We start from the raw sequence: 16498 nt of genomic DNA, 5'->3' as shown, positions 1-16498 counted from the left end.
ATTGATCGACAAAACAATTCGGTTTTATTGTGTGATGGTGGTGGTGGGGGGGAACGAATGTCCGGCGTATATATCATAAAAGAATGAGAGATGAGACTATTGGAGAATAATAACATTTCCTCGATCGATATTACAGAAAGGACACAGAAGTTTTTCTGATTGTTGTGTCGCTTATATTGTGTACATCCGACGACACGGCAGCAGCAGCAGCAGCAACTCGGCTATTATTATAAGCAAATATAATAATAACAAATGAATTGCTGCTGTCGCCGTAACCGGCTGTTGTGCTGTTGTTATAGAAAACAAATGTACATTTGGTCAATAGGAAATATACAAAAATGACCAAGACGGGAAGGATATCAAAGTGACTCGACTTATTTTGGTTTTTTCTTTCTCCCCAGCATAACCTTTTAAAATTAAATTTTAAATAGATCAAAAAGTCCAGCGCAGTATATAATACATCAAATCTTTTCAAAAGTCCAGCAACGTGTATATAGGCTATGTTAGAAACGGTGGCGGTCTAGTAGACACACATACATCCATCTAACATTGATCTCTATTTGATATGTGATAATGGTGGCTTCGCGTGCCGTGAACTCTCTTTCACCCCATTATACACGAGAATAATCATCAGCAGGTTCTCTCCCCCCCCCCCTCCCCTTTTTTTTGATTCTTTTTCTGGTACCGTGGTAATGATTGTTTGTGGTTTGCTGCGCTCACGAACGAAATAAAAGAATAATATTGTAAGATGGCGTGGCTCGAGTTGGCTTGGATTTTGATTTTTTTAATTTTTCTTTTTTTTCCATTTGGGTTTCTACTCAGTCCATCTCATTTGATTGACCAGCCAAGCCTTAATGAGATAACCGTCGATTTCGTGCTGATGATGAATTTGAATGAAAGAAGGCTATATACAAGACAGAGAGAAAAAAAGGATATCCAGCCACAGGTATAGTTCACACCTGTTGCCACCTCTCTCAAGTGTAACAACACTGCTGGCCCTTTTCTTCTATTTCTCAGCCAGGAGAATAAGAAGAAAAGGGAGTAATAGAAGTAAAAAGATATCCTCGAGACAACAACACACACACTCACACAAAGAGAGGAGAAAAGAAACATTAAGGATTCACGCTATAGATCGTTCGTTTCCATATCAGATTGCCATCGGGTACGGTTTGTTACAGTTCCCCCCACCACCACGTACTCTGCTGTGTGTGTACTACAGGAACCCCGACAACTGATACTTCATTATCAAATGAAAAGGGATGAATATCATCACATCTCTGAAAGAAATTGGCTCGTCTGGACGGATCTTATTATTCACGCGATCCAAATATTTATAATTGCCGGGCTCAAAAAAATCAAAAGTGAATATTCCCAATCTCAGCAGCCTCATTCATTTATTTCTTATTTTATACCGTAAGTCTAGATCCGACCGCGCTGCGTGAGCTTCGTGAGTTAAGTATAAAACTGCATAGAGCCAGAGGGGCAATTCGAGTGAGAAGCTCTGGCGCATTTCGTTATACATATAGCGATTAAAAAGAGAATATGAACTCTCCCAAAAGTCAATTTTGATTCAGTTCCTAATTTCATTTTTTATTTTTTCTTATCCGAGTTTGGAGAGTGAACGAGAGCGATCCATGTAGACAAAAGGATGGTAGTATATGTACACGTCGATATGACGAGAATGGGTATCCAATTAAAGAAAACAGCGGAGCGCATCGTTATACTTGTCGTGTTATTTTTAATTCTAGGAAAAATATATAGAACTGAGCAGCAGCAGCAGCTGATCTAGTGCACAAGAAGCCAAACTCGTCCATTGTCGGGAGGGTCATCAGCGCGCGTAGTTGCCCGATCCATCATCCGAACGATCTCAACCTTGGAGGAAGAAAAAATAATAGAAGTAACACCCTAACCCATTTCGTGATTACCTATACGACCAGCAACACAGCCGAAAAGAGAATCAACTGGATGGAATATATGTAATATATAGTAACGAACATTTTGAAATCAAAATTTTTCATTTTTTTTCCTTATTTTGAAGAGAAAAATGAAAGTCTCTCGAATTAAATGTTAATCATCGATCTAGTCATTCTTTTTTCTAGACCCTGGAAGCTATTTAATAGTCTAGTTTTTTTGGTTTCTGGGGCTCTCCATTCAGGTGAGAGGAGATGGGGGGGGGGGTTAATGCGCTACTGACAGGTGTGCTGCTCATTTGAGTTCATCATCTCATATGTGTGTGTGTGTGTGTGGTGTATTACTTAGATATGTTGTAATAACAAGGGGGGCGCCGGAGTAATTCGAAAATGAAAATTCTTATTCCACACATGTGTGCTCCAGAGAGTAAAAGGTACTATATAGAGACATTCCACACTGGCTCTTCTCTCTATGCACCTGCAATTAGTGCACCGCAGCAGCCAGCACCTGATGATGATGATGATGACGATAATGATGATGATGCACTCCTTACACACACACACACACACACTTCGGTGGCTTTGTAGTTAAGATTCATTATATATAGAAATAAGCCAAAGACTGGATTAACCCGATCTATATGTGTACACTGAAATCATTCAGACGGAACTGCGCCCGCTAAAAAAATAAAAGTAACCGAGGAATGTTCTTTTTAAAGAAAAAAACCTTTTTATTTTATTTTTTTACGAGAGGATAAATACTATACGGCGGCCGACCGCATTTAGTCGTCTAACCTTTGCTTCTCTATTTCCCCCCCTCCAGCAGACAACAACAAAAAATAAAACGACCCCGGCATATTTAGACGATCACGCACAACTCACGCCTAAACAGGAGTCTAGACATTTCCGTCGTTCTACTATATATTTGCCAATTGGCATTCACAAAACCCGGAATGAAAAGAAGAAATCTTTTAAATAGGAGCCCTAGCTATTGATTTCACCGCCTTTTGATTTTGTTCGGACGGAAGTGTATCTGCCCGAGGATATATCCAAGCGTGTTATTCATCGAATATAATTGAAGAATGCTGGCCGCCACCGCCATCATCATCATCATCATCTGGTGAAACGTCTTGGCGTGATGCTCACATCGCCCCCGACGTCATAGCAAAGATCTCGCAACGTAAACCACACCGGGTATTATATGTTGTGTACAGGTGAAAGTAGCGCTCACGAATAAAAATAAAAAAAAGATTTGAGGTCGTACGCCGAGTGGCGTGCTCCTCTCTTCCATCCCATAATCATCCGTTTCGAATCGACGCTGCTGTGCGCTCCTGACGCGCGCGCGCCCGCCTGGCCCCGGCCGCCATCGCATATCTCCGGCGCGCCGGTATATCTATTGTCTGTCCGTTTGTGTGGCGTGCGGACAATGTCGTCAGTGAACCCCTCAGCTGCTGCTGCTGCTAGCCCCCACCTTTTCACTCTGTGCTGGTGTCGATGACGCTAGACACAATTTTCTCTTTTTATTTTTTCCTTGTGCGCGTTGAAATCTCACCTGATACTTTTGGTGTGTGTTGGGTTGCGTGGCATACAAGAGAGGACGGACCCAGTGCGTTGGAATGGAGGGGAGACATACCGAGACCGTATCTAATTTCATCTCTCTCTCTCCCGAGACACAACAACAACAACCAGAAAAAATGGAGAGAAATTGACACAACAACAACAACAACCGGCGGCCATTCAAATCGTCTGGCGACTTGCACGCGATCCTAATTTTTTTTTTTTTTTTGGCTAGCCGAAACTCATTCACGAACGAGAAATTTGAGGGTTTTTTTTTGGTGTGTAACTAAAATAATAATTTTAAAAAATAGACAAATGTTTTAAGAATCTGAGGATGTGTTTTGTAGCGTGAATCAATAGTATATATCCAGTTGGTGTGTCGTCGCCCACCATTTCCTTTATGAATTTCTCCATAAAACCAGAAGAAAATGGCCATTTTCTTTGTACCAAATTATCAATTTTTTTGGGGTTCGACTACGACAATTACACGGCAGTATAAAAAAAAAGTAGCTAAAATATAATAAGAGCGTCGTCACATTTTCTGGTCTGTGCGGTGACATTTTGTGCCGGCGTCTGGGGGTCAAACGCCCGCCGTACCCTATCTACCTACCTACGTGTGTCTCTCCTGTGTTGTAACACTTGTCGCACTTACTTTTGCGTTCGTGTTTCTCTGCCCTTTTAGATTCGTGATTGCCGGTGACTCCCAAACCCCGTAGACCCCGGCCACTTATATATTTTGGGGGCTGGAAGAGACACATACTGTCATGTACTATCAAAGGTCGAACCGCGACTTGACCCAACCAGAAAAGCACAAGTTTATTTTTTCTTCTTCTTTCCTATTTCTTTTTTTCTGTGTCAAACTATTTGACTGCGCACCAGAAAGCAACGTTTTATTTTTCCCCTTTCGTCCCGAAATGAGTTTTTGACTATTGCACTATCCCCTCCCCCGCCCAGCAGCTTTGAAATAATTGTATAGATAATGTCTAAAAAAGAATAATAATTCCAGTTTGATTTCGAAGAAGAAGAAGAAGAAGGAAATTCAGGTGAAACAATATTTTCGAATTTAGAAATTGAGGTTCGCTCACGATCTCCCATCAATTATACGCCAGCCCGTACAACAACAACAACAACAAGATGGTTGTCTATATGAAGAAGAAGAAGAAAACAAAACAGAAATAAAAAACGCGCTTGCTCAAATAACCGAGAGGCGAACAAAACATTTAACAAATTGGACAAGACTGATCGATTTGATCCTTCATCGTCGCCTGAGCCAACGGACGGACGGACGGACCGAGACGGGCATTTGTTTGATAATCCATCTGAGCTGCGATGATGATGCGCAGCACGATCGTGAGCGACGCAACATCCAACAGAAAAATGAAAACGTCTAAAAGGGCCGGTGCCCAGCACACACAGCCCAGATATCGTCTGTTTCGGCGTGTGGGGGTTGTTACCACGAGCAGTTGGGCCAGCCGATCGCTCTGGTAATTACCGCTCACGGCCGCAGAGACTTTTTTCTTATGATTCTCCCGCCATGTATCGCCCCGCACATACACACAGAAAGGAGTATAGGAAGGAAGAGATGGATGGCTGGCAAAACGAATCAGTCAAAAAGTAACTGAAACTCTCGCCAGGAATCTGATGTGATGACTGGGGGGGAGAAAAACATCACAGAGAGGAGGGAACCGTTTTGGGTAGAGAGATAAAAAAGATTTCGGGATGTATATGTACGTAAACGGTCCTTCTCTTTTTTTTTTTTTTTAAATATTTGAGATATTATATAAACGGGGGGACTCCTACTTGTACCTCCTCCCGTATCTCTCTAGCATGGCTCTAGACTTGTGATTATACAAGAATTTTACCCGCTGCCGCCGTCGAGTCTCATCCGTAACGGACACCATCAATGAATCACTAACCAATTTTCCCTCAACCCTAACCCCGCGCCGATCATCATCATCACCAAACAGTTTTGAAGGAGAATCTTCCATCGACTGTTGCATAATAATGCGTCGTTGTCAAGGAATTTTTCGGGGTTGTTTCTCCCTGGCTGTCGGAAGAGAGAGAGAGATCAGTGGGCCTGAAAGTTATTCGTAGAAAATCAACACCACTTATGATAATTTGTGACGATTATATATGACCAGTTATATGAATTATAGATATAGACATGAATTAAGAATGGACACGGCATTTGTCGAGTTTCATTTGATTGTGACGTATTTATTTGAGTCCTTTCAAGACGTTGCCGATTTTTGAAATGAACGTGAACTGAATTATTATTACGGGAATCAAGCCAGGCTAGTTCAGTTGATTAGCAATTGCAATGTACTATTATGACTCTATTGGACCTAACTTATTTGGGAAGCCACCGTGGCTGCTGCTGGAACCGGTCATCATTAATCTTATCGATTCTTTATACCAGCTATACACGAATAAAAGCTGAGACTGTTTTGTCCAGTTTTTGGATATTATTCTCCTTTTTTCTCCGAAGATTTCCCAACGTTCACTTATTCTCTCCGACCGGCCATACAAGAATAATGACGTGAATAATATAAGAGAATGACCCTTTTTCAGATATATAGGAAAACAAATGGTCTATAGAGCGCGCGGTTCGAATCTGTTTTTGTATTTTCTCCCCTTTTATCCAGGAGCCAAGCGAGACCCACACAGCGAAAAAAAAATATAAACACAATGTACGTTTGTCTTGCATACACCGGCCTTTTTATTTTCAAACAATAGGGTCCCGAAGAACTTTTAAAAAACGTGTGCATAGGGGAGAATGATCTATAGACGGGTGTGAAAAATGGTTTTCTGTAATAAGTCTAATAATGAATTACACACACACAAGAGAAAAAGGCCCCACCAAACAACAATGAGACCTGTATAGTGTAGTCTACACTGGCTGCTACTATTTAGCCCCGGCCGTCCTATGTATAGGCGGCTCTGTATAACATCATTTTGATAAATAGATCAAAAGAAATAAATGCATTACTACAAAAAAATAAGACTCCCCTTCTTCTTGTATATGGTACTAAATATATATTTTTCTCTTCAAAGGAAGGGGGGAGGGGGGAGTAGGTAGATGTAAAGTAGACTAGAATTGAATGGTGTTGTGGCCTTTTTTCGCCTCCTCGACTCGACCGAACGATCAGCAGCAAGAGCCGAGGCGAAAAGGAGAAGAAGAAGACGATCCCGCTGTGCGTGAAAATTACATTTGAGGTCTGACCCCCCTCTCATGCCTCTTCCCTTTGCCTCCCTACGGTTTCGTCTTCTTCCCCTCCTCATTTTGATGGTGAAAAATAGATACACACACAGTAGGAAGGAGAAGGAACCAAGAAGAGAAAGGCCAGAAACATCAGGTAACAAACAGTCGCCTTCTCTCTCTCTCTTTTTACACGTATAATAGATTCTATTCTCTTTTTCGTTTTGGGTTTTTTTATTTTTTATTCTTCCAGTTCGTGTCCGTCCGTCTCCCAATCCGGTGCGGATGTGCCATTGTGCCAAACAGAAGATTGCAGTGTGTCATCATCATGTCATCAACCATTTTTTTTGTTATTTCAAAAGAAAAAAATCAAAACCGGAAATGGCGTCTACATCACAAGAAGAAGAAGAAAAGTGGCATCGGTCATGGGAAGAAAAACTCAAAGTTCCATCGGTCTTGGCGAATAAAAAATATACGCGCAATACCGTATCAACAGCTAATAGTAATGGAGCCGGGATCGCTATTATATCCATCTGATGAAATTATACACAGACACACACTATACCCAGCACAAACAACCGAATGATGTCTATAATCCTTTATTTGGATGTGTCTGGGAAAATTTTTAGAAAAAATATAACCGAAGGGAGAAAAAATAGAACCCAGCAAAGTCTAAAAAAATCTTCTATTTTTATATTTTTGAACAAAATCAAAAAGGCGCTGTCTAAAAGACTTATGAGAAATGACCGTAGATGGAGAAATAGATTGGACACTCGACCGGTCTATAACCTATTCTCTCATCATCTTTTTTCCGTTTTCAGTGTTTTATCCCATTTTTTTTTCTCCAGAAAAATAAAACGAAGGGAAATGTTGGGAGCCATTAATTTGTACCCGGCCGAGCGAAACTGGACCCACACGCAACGAAAAAAAAAGAAGAAATAAACATTTCCTTATATTCTAACCCCCCCGCACACACACACACACGTCAAAGACTTTGCGATGCAAACAGTGTTATTATTGTTTCTCTTCTCTTTTCTCTTTTGAACATATCAAAAGAAGTCAGAAGAAGAAGAAGAAGGGCAACAGGTTGTTAGCGCGTGCTGCTCACACAGGTGTCTGTATGCTGCGTATACCGTCATCTATGCAAATGCAACGGCCGAAAAAAAAAAGAAATATATAGAAGACAAGACTGCCGAGAAGAACACATATAGCCCAGGTTCGTTCTCCAACTCTTTCGAGATTGATCATCACCCAGCTAGAGAGAGAAAATATATCTAGAGGAGGATGAAACGGGCTATCTCTCTGCTCCATCTATAAAAAAAGGTCAGCCTGGCGTGTATGTATGTATGTACGTGAGGGACCGCGTGAGCCAAAGTGGCCAGTGGGGGGAGGAGGAGAGGCCATTTCCAGTTGGAGAGCGCGCGTGATATGAAATCGCCGCCTGCGGGTTAGACGAACAAGGGGGAAAACTCACCTGTGTGGAACATGAAAACAAAACAACAACCCAAAAAAAAACAAGAAGAAGAAGAAGAAGAAGAAGAAGAAGAAGAAAACTGGTTGATGATGATAACGTGGCGCGCGCGCCAGCCAGCGAAGGGCTGGACGGATCCGCGCGCTGTGGCGGATGGATCGTCATAATTCATCATTGATTATTTTTCTTTTCTTTTTCTTCTTTCTTGTTTCCTCCCAACCCCACCGTGTTGGGTGGAGGAACCGATGAGAGCACACCATCATCATCACGAACGAGTAGTGTATAGAATCAAAAAGAAAAGAAAGAAAAAACCTGCTCCACAAAGATGGAAGTCTACTGTATACTACACGACGACGACTCATATCTTTTCTCGTGTGTGTGCTGTGTGATGATGTTTTTCCTTTCTATCGAAAGAGAGCAAAAATAACGATGCCTTCTCTACTATAGTCCCGGTCTATTTGGATGACGTGACGTTTGTCAAGTTTCGAGAATAATTTTAAACCAAATTTTTTAAAAATAAAAAATAAACAAATCCGGAAAAATGTGAATTTTTTTTTCGTGAGTTAGACGAGATTATATATAAATATAATTTAATAATTATTATGATTACAAAAAAAAAGAAAGAAATAATAATGAGTGTGTGTTCCAGTCAGTTGCTGTTTTGCATACGATTATATACGACAGGCATCATCAAAGTTTTATGCGGAAAAAAAAAACAATACAATGGGTGTGTGTCATCAACGCTATAGATGACAACTTTCAAAAAATTTAAATTGTTAATTCGTTTTTTTGTGTGTGTTAAATTCAAGTTGATGCACTGCTACTACTGCTGTCTGTCGGCGAGAGCGGAGGAGGGGGTGATTGCGTTGGTGTGGACTTACCGGTGTGGAGGAACAGGTGGTTCTTGAGGTTGGTGTGTTTGCTGAAACCGCGCGAGCAGACGTGACACTTGAACGGCCACGAGCCGCTGTGCACGTACATGTGAGATTTCAAATCTCCCGGCGTCGGGAACGACTTAGAACACAAGGCGCACTTGTGCGGCTTCTCCTATTTAAAATAAAAGAATAAAAAGAAAGAAAAGCGATTAGCGAGAGCTCTCGTTTTTACATGATTTTCACGTTCACGCCATTCTCTTCTTCTCTTTTTATTGTTATTATCGTTATCGCATATTCAACAGCTTGGTAGGGGGGAGGAGGGCAACACACCATCCCATAACCGATCAAAAGGGAGTTGGTCCGTCTTTATCCCGTCTAGAATCGCGTTTCGTTCCTTTTGGGAAAAGTCAAGGGGCTATAAAAAGAAGCCACCTTATTGTGAACACTCTATAGAATGAACCAACCCCCCTTCAACGTCCATCAAATGGAATGCTGCAGTCCCCACCCCTCTACGTATAGTCTACATTATATAATAAACGAAAGAATTGGAGAATAAGAATCATTAAAAAAAATGCTGGGACGATCGCATCTAATCACACGGTGAATTCTGAAATCTATGCGTCGGACTGGTGAATTTTATTAAACAGACGGAAAAAAATTCAAAATAAATAAACTCGACTTTGTGTGAATAGAAATCCTGGGGGAAAATGTCAAAGTTGAAAAAGAAGAAGAAGAAGGAAAGAACAAAAGTGACAGGCGACACGGCGGCAACAAATGTGACAGCGGGTCCCAGCATCTCAGCTAAAGGAAATGAGGGACAGAGATGAGCAAAGGGACGATTTTCATCACGCCGTCGTGGCGCTGTACCGGCCCCTTATGCTGGGCGCGGAACCTTTTGAGCCAAAGGACACACAGTGGAAGCCGACAGAAAAAATGGTGTGTGTGTGTCCTTATCGTCGGAAACGATCGCCTGGGAGAATATTGCAGCGAAAAAATAAAAATCCTTGAATGATGTAATGGACGGGGGGCAGCAGCAGCAGCAGCAGCACTACACGGCCACTACCCATCACCATAATTAGCCAGATAAATCAATGTCCGTCTATTTGGTGGGGGGAGAAAAAGAATAAGAAAATCTTTTTTTCCTTTTTTTCCCTTTGATGGGCCTCTGATTTAGCTGGCCGACATTCTACCGGTAAAGATCCTATCTGGTGGATGGGAAGGAAACCGATGGGTGGGATAACAATTCCTGACTGACGTCTGATGCGCGCGCGTTTATAGTATAGTCGAAATCTCTCGTGCGCACTGTGCTGCACACGTATACGACCGAGGTGTGTCCTTTTGGGAAACTCGACCTCCTTTTTTATTTATCCATCTAGCACTATACCTGCGCCTTTGGCTGCTACTACTACCTGGACGAAAAAATCTACAAGAGACATGGTTTTTTGTCCTTCAGAATTTGATTTTTTGAACGGGAGGAATCCGGGGCAAGCTGCGCATTGGATTTTTCTGGCTTTTTACTTTGATTTTTGGGTGAACTCGTTCAAACAATTCGTGAACGCGGAATGATCGATAGAAAAACAAATCAAATCAGATCGACTCTATGCACATATCCCATCCGTCAGGAACATTCGGTTCGTGTCTCGTGTTGTATTGAATTGAGTATAGATACATAATTCCAGCGAATAGTTGAAAGAAAAAGATAAAAAGTGGATATTGTTGTTGGTTTGGCTTACCTTGATGTGAGTCATTCGGTGGTAGTAGAGATTGGAGGAGGCGGTGAAGCGTTTGCCGCAGACGGGGCACTGGTGGGGCTTCTCGCCGCTGTGAATTCGCCGGTGCGTGTTGAGCGAACTCGACGTTGAAAATCCTTTGCCGCACACGTCACAAACGTGAGGCTTCTCTCCTGTTCACATATTCACCGAAAAATAAGGAGACAAAATAAAATTTCAGAATTTTTGTCTTGATTTCATCGCCACTCGTGCACACACACACACAGACAGACACACAATGTCCTCGGATTTTTGTCGACAATTCTTTTGGTATTTAAGTCGATTCAAATGGGACAAACAATAAAAAAAAAACGGTTTCTAATTTTTGTTTTTTAAAAGGAATGAACTTGCCCACAATCGAAACGAATTCCCTCCATTTCAATCAGATCAATCGCCGCATTATTTCTCTCTGCTATCGATTATATGAATCCTCTTATTTTTGATTTGATTTAAAAAAAAACACGGCGGAAATTGCGCAGCAGCAGCAGCAGGTTTGGCCTCACGTGGCGCAAAGTCTAGTAGCCTCCTCCCTCCCACAGAAAAAGCAACCGAAACGTCATCGCGTTGAAAATCGGCCTCTCTCAGTCACAAGGTATAAAATTGATTTAACAAAAAAAAAAGGGAAACATTTTCTTTTTTCTTATTTTATCGATCAACTGGTTCGACCGGTTTATATAGTTCATTGGACAAAGCCACAAGTCCTTGTCAGATGGACGCCTCTCCCGCTGTTCAATTCTCCTCCAGCTGCTGCTGCTGCCGGTGGAACCAAAAAGAGGAAAAATGTTCTTATGATATTCTTTTTTTCTCTTATCCATCGGCGGAGGAGTAGAGGGAATATAATAACAATAGGACGGGCAAAGGCTCCTATAGCACATCAGCAGTGTGTCGTCGTCGTCTTCTTCCAACTTGACTTTCGGGGGTCGCGTGAGATGGAGAGGAGCAGCTCAACTTGTTTTTCTTCTTCTTCTTCTCCATTCCGAGTTGAGAGATACTCGTTTCGGGACCAGCTTCCTCGGTGTAGCCAATGGCTATCATCACGCATCGTGGCACATCATCACGCATCGCCCGTTTCTCCTCTCCACCCAACAACAACAACAACCCGAAAAGAAATCAAACAACCATATTTTCTCCCTCGTACCACTCGGTGGTGGTAGCAGCTATACACACACAATCGTTGTGGCCGTCGACTTTTGTCTTATCTAGATCGAAAGGAGTTGCCCCCTTTTGTGTGTGCTGTGTGAAAACGTCCACAGCACACCGAAAAAGATTTCAATCCGGAGGGGCTATAGAAAAATGTGTACAACAACAATTCCGTGTGTGTGTGATATGATGGAGTAGAGCGCAGCATTCAGAGGGCGACTATAGCAAAAGGGGGGAAGTTATTGAGGCTTTTCTTCTTATTATTCTATCCACAGGGCGTGAACTTTATTATATAACTCTTCACGGAAGACTAGAGAGACATAACACGCCACCACTCTCGATAGCCTCCAGCCCAGATAGAAATATATACTCTGCCCGTCGTTCATCACTTGTCTCACAATATGACGTCCACATTTCCGCTAAAAGTTCTCATTAGAGACGAAATTGTTTCTGGGAGTTGATATCGAATTTCGCGGGAAATGTTCAGACGGGCGCCGCGATTGGTACGTGCCCGTCTGTCGCCCACCACAGAGATTGTCCGAATCGATAATTCAAGACGGACAAAAAAAAAAACAAATAACTAACCGGTATGAGTGCGCATGTGACGGTTGAGTAGCGACGGCCGGTCGAAAGCTTTGCCGCAAACCTGAACACAAACCAAAACAAAAAATTCCCAAATGTTAAAAAAGAAACTAAAAAAGACAAATAAGAAGTTTGGACAGCATGATATACCTGACACGGAAGCAAAGGACGCTGGCGGGCAGGGCGGCCCGACGATGCCGACGAAACGGAGGTCATTCCGCTGGCCCGTCCGCCTCTTCCGCCGCCGTTGGACGACGCCACTCCGTTGGAAGCGGCTCCTCCTAACTGATGGTGGAGACTGTGGTGGTGGTGGCCCAGGTGGTGGTGGTGGCTCTGGATGAGTCCCAAAGCGTCGGATGAGGCGTCCAAACCGGACGTGTTGCTGGCCATTTCATCGGCTCCTGACGACAAGCCGGCCGACTGCTCGCTGGAAACCGATTGGCGTCCGTCGGAAGCCCCGCCAGAGGTGGCGACGTTGCTGGAACCCACAACCACCTGAGTCTTCTGCTGCTTCTGCTGCTCGTGCTTCTGCTGCTGTTGTTGTTGCTGTTGTTGTTGTTGTTGCTGCTGGTCGTCGGGCGTCGGCGAAGAGGACGTCAACAGCGACAACGACAAGTCCAGCGGGCTATCTGCAAAAATTAAAATACGGAATGAAACGGAGTTTTTTGGCCTAGGAGGCGACTATTTAAGGAGCCAGCCCACATCCCAATTAAGAATAGGAGCCGAGAAAATAAACGCGGGGTGCTCTGTGGCGGGTTGAATTGTCAATTAGCGCTAATGAACCCCACATCACCTGGCCGGTGTTATGGACCACTAATGGTAGACACTATTCGAGCTCCTAGCCGGGCCCATTTACGTATACATGGACAATGAATGATGCTCTCATCAAGTCAAGGAGCGACGACCACCTTTTTTAAAAATAGAATGCTGGACGAAAAAGTTGTTGTACCTTGCAAGATGAGGCCCATTGTGCGGCGGAAGAGCGAGGAGCGGAGTGAGCGGACAGCCGGAAGGCCTCCGTAGAGGAGCTCCTCATCGTCGTCGTGGAGGCCGGGCAGGTAGAAGACGATCAGTTCCATGTTGGCGCCGATGGGACGGACGGCTTCGTAAACTGGTTCGCCTATAGACACGACACAATTTCGATCAAAATCATTCCGTCTGGCATTGTGTTCGATGGTGGTTGGTGGTTGGTTGTACCTTTGATTTTGGAGCAGACGACGTTGACGAGCGGAGTGAAAAGCGGCGACGGGCGGATGAAACGGACCCAGTTGCAGTGACGCACTTTGCGAGTGCCAGCAGCGCCGGCCGACAAGCCGGCCAGACATGGCACCTCAGTGACTTCCTCGTAGCAGCCGCTGCTGTGATAACGCTGCTGGATCTGAACAGAGAATAAAAAGAAAATGGACATGACATTCAGGAATCTCATCCAACCGGAACGCTGGACGACGCATACAACAGTCAATCATCGATCAAGAAAACGGACAAACGGACAAACGAACAATGTGTAACTGGTACCCTAAAAAAGTCTCTCTCATAAACGAACATTTTGGCGTATGCCGGATTGAAATTTCCCCGCCGTCAGTCACACATAATATGACCGAATAACAAATGAAGATATAGCGAGAAAAAAAAGAAGAACAACATTTCGGGTTGGAAATCAAGACGTTTCTTTCTCCAACGAGTCTAAATAATAATCAGTTCAAAAAAACTATATCTTCTCTTCCTTAAAATAAAATACGGTATTCCTGTTTTTGGCTCCTTAGAGATAAATATTTGTTCACGGTTGAATATGGAATTAAGGAGCAGCACGTGCTCTCATCTGTAGCTCCTTATATTCACTTGTTTATTATTCGCTCTCCAAAATTAAATGGATATATATATTTATATTTAAACCGGTTCATTATAAACGAATATAAACACGTCCGTCTGCTGCTACGAAAGTGTCAAAGGGTACGCAGCACCAATGGCGAGTTTTTTAATAAAAGAATTTCGGGTTTTTTTTGTTATTTTCAATTTTCCTAATTCAGGTTGTGTACGCGCGTTCGATTAGATTTAGTTCCATATTTGTCCATCAGCTCCAGTTCGTTGTGTCCTTTCTATTTTTGGTGGCTACCTTTAAATGATAATTTGGGATTTCAACTCTTTTCCATCTAGCTTTGTACATTGGGATCTCTCTAACGTACTTATAGGATAGGTCGCCGATAGGTCGAAAAAAATTGACCGTCGGCGAATGGAATGTACATACGCACAAGGGCCGAATCGGAGAGAATATGGAAAGTAGCCGTCGACTTAAAATAGACGTAAACGTGTTTATTCTCTCGTTGCGGCAAATCAACAACCGTCGAGTCTATTCAAATCGGACCAATCAGCCAGAAAGGAAAAAAACCAAACAAACAAGACATTTGCATATTCTAGACGATAGCAGGAAACAGATTAATCCATCATTATATGCGCAGCAGATAGTGATATGTCTAAAAATAAGAAAACGATATACTAGAAAGGCCAGCGAGCTCGTTGAACGTTTAGAAAAAGAAGAAAAACTCGAGCGTGCGTGCGTACGAAAAAAAAGTGACTGGACCGTGAACGTGGAAGACATACAGTATATATAATATATCCATTGGATAGCGACTTTCGATAATAATATTATTATAATGTCTGCTGGAGAAATACAAAGGGAGAATATAAGGACCGTGTTGTTATCCTTGTAGACATTTTTAGACTCGGCGGAGCCCACCGAAGAGATAGTTTGAATGCGAAATAATAAAAAAATAGGTATTTGTTTTGGGTTGCTGGCGTTATCAGCGCGAGTTCATCGCTCATTGATGCAACGTTGGTCGTTTATATATACTCCCTTTTTTTCTTTTTCTATTTTCTATAACAATTCGGTCAGAACCTTTGACAATTCAAAGCATTTTTTCGCCGTGCCATGACAAAAAAGAATATCTCTAAACTGGTTCATCCTTGGCCGATGAACGCACAAATCCCGGAAGGGCCACAATCTTCGTTCGTTCGTCCGTCCGTCATGGAATGTTGGTTTTCTTAAGTCGAGTAAATAACATCCAAACGGAGCCAACAGGTTTGTTTTTTCTCTCGTCTATATTATCTCCCAGCAGCCACCACCACCACCAATGTGCATGGGCTGTAGACGACTTGCTGCAACTGGCTATATAGTATAGTTGACTGATACTGGCTGCTGCTGCTGGCGTCTAAAAGTGATATGGCGTCGTGAGTTGGAGCAGCAGCAGCAGCAGCAGACGAACCCTTTTTTTTCCCACGGCACTTCCTTCTCTCTCATCCCGACAGCGCATATCGTTTTGTTATTGCATATAATGGTTTGTTATTGCTGATTTTTTTTGTTCGAGGTTGTTTAACCTTTTCTCTTTACTCTCGGCGAAAAAAACGGACTCCCGCAAAAGGCAGGAAAAATAAAAAAAAAGAAGTAGCTCATTAAAAATATAAGAGAGAAAAAAAGGATACCAAAAACCTTTTCCATGTATCGCACCGGTTATGTTTTTGGCTGCCGCTCGTCAGTCTGCCGGCCGTTTGTTGTTGTTGTTATGATATTTATACTGCCGATACTTTTTCCCCCTTTTTTTTATCGCATCTGCACTTTTGCAGTTAAACGGCGCTAAACTTGAAAAAAGAAGAAGAGAACATCATCCGTGATTCGGGGTTTATATCCCCTACAATAAACCGAGAGAAACCCGAAACATTTTCTTCAAATAAAAACCGCGAAACGGAGGATATGTTTAATACATTTAAAAAAATGAAATGATGTGCCGGATCAATTTTTATTAGAAAAAAATAAAATAAAAAGACAAACGAGTTTCCTTCCCCTCGAACCGCAATTTTCTATTGTAGGTCCATATTTCCTTAAACGATATTTCTCGTTTGTTCTACTCTAGTCGGTAGTTAGACTTGGACATCCAAGACACATACAGCTATAGCTAGCCGAATGTAATTTGTTACACATACTATATATAATACGAGGATGA

At 42.5% G+C, this 16498-nt stretch overlaps 1 protein-coding gene across 1 annotated transcript in view; it reads right to left on the bottom strand.

Annotated features, from left to right (window-relative positions):
- Nucleotides 1-16498, bottom strand: part of LOC124200275 — a 42470-nt gene that overhangs the window by 12226 nt on the left and 13746 nt on the right. Inside the window, exons 3-8 of the mRNA XM_046596455.1 lie at nucleotides 13701-13881; nucleotides 13453-13623; nucleotides 12654-13132; nucleotides 12507-12567; nucleotides 10746-10915; nucleotides 9019-9184 (exon numbers count right to left, since the gene is read on the bottom strand). Coding sequence (XP_046452411.1) covers nucleotides 9019-9184; nucleotides 10746-10915; nucleotides 12507-12567; nucleotides 12654-13132; nucleotides 13453-13623; nucleotides 13701-13881 — 1228 coding nt within the window. The remainder of the gene's footprint in view (nucleotides 1-9018; nucleotides 9185-10745; nucleotides 10916-12506; nucleotides 12568-12653; nucleotides 13133-13452; nucleotides 13624-13700; nucleotides 13882-16498) is intronic.

Source organism: Daphnia pulex, chromosome 8 (genome assembly GCF_021134715.1).
Source record: "Daphnia pulex isolate KAP4 chromosome 8, ASM2113471v1".
Lineage (NCBI taxonomy): Eukaryota > Metazoa > Arthropoda > Branchiopoda > Diplostraca > Daphniidae > Daphnia > Daphnia pulex.
This window is presented reverse-complemented; position numbering and strand designations above follow the sequence as displayed.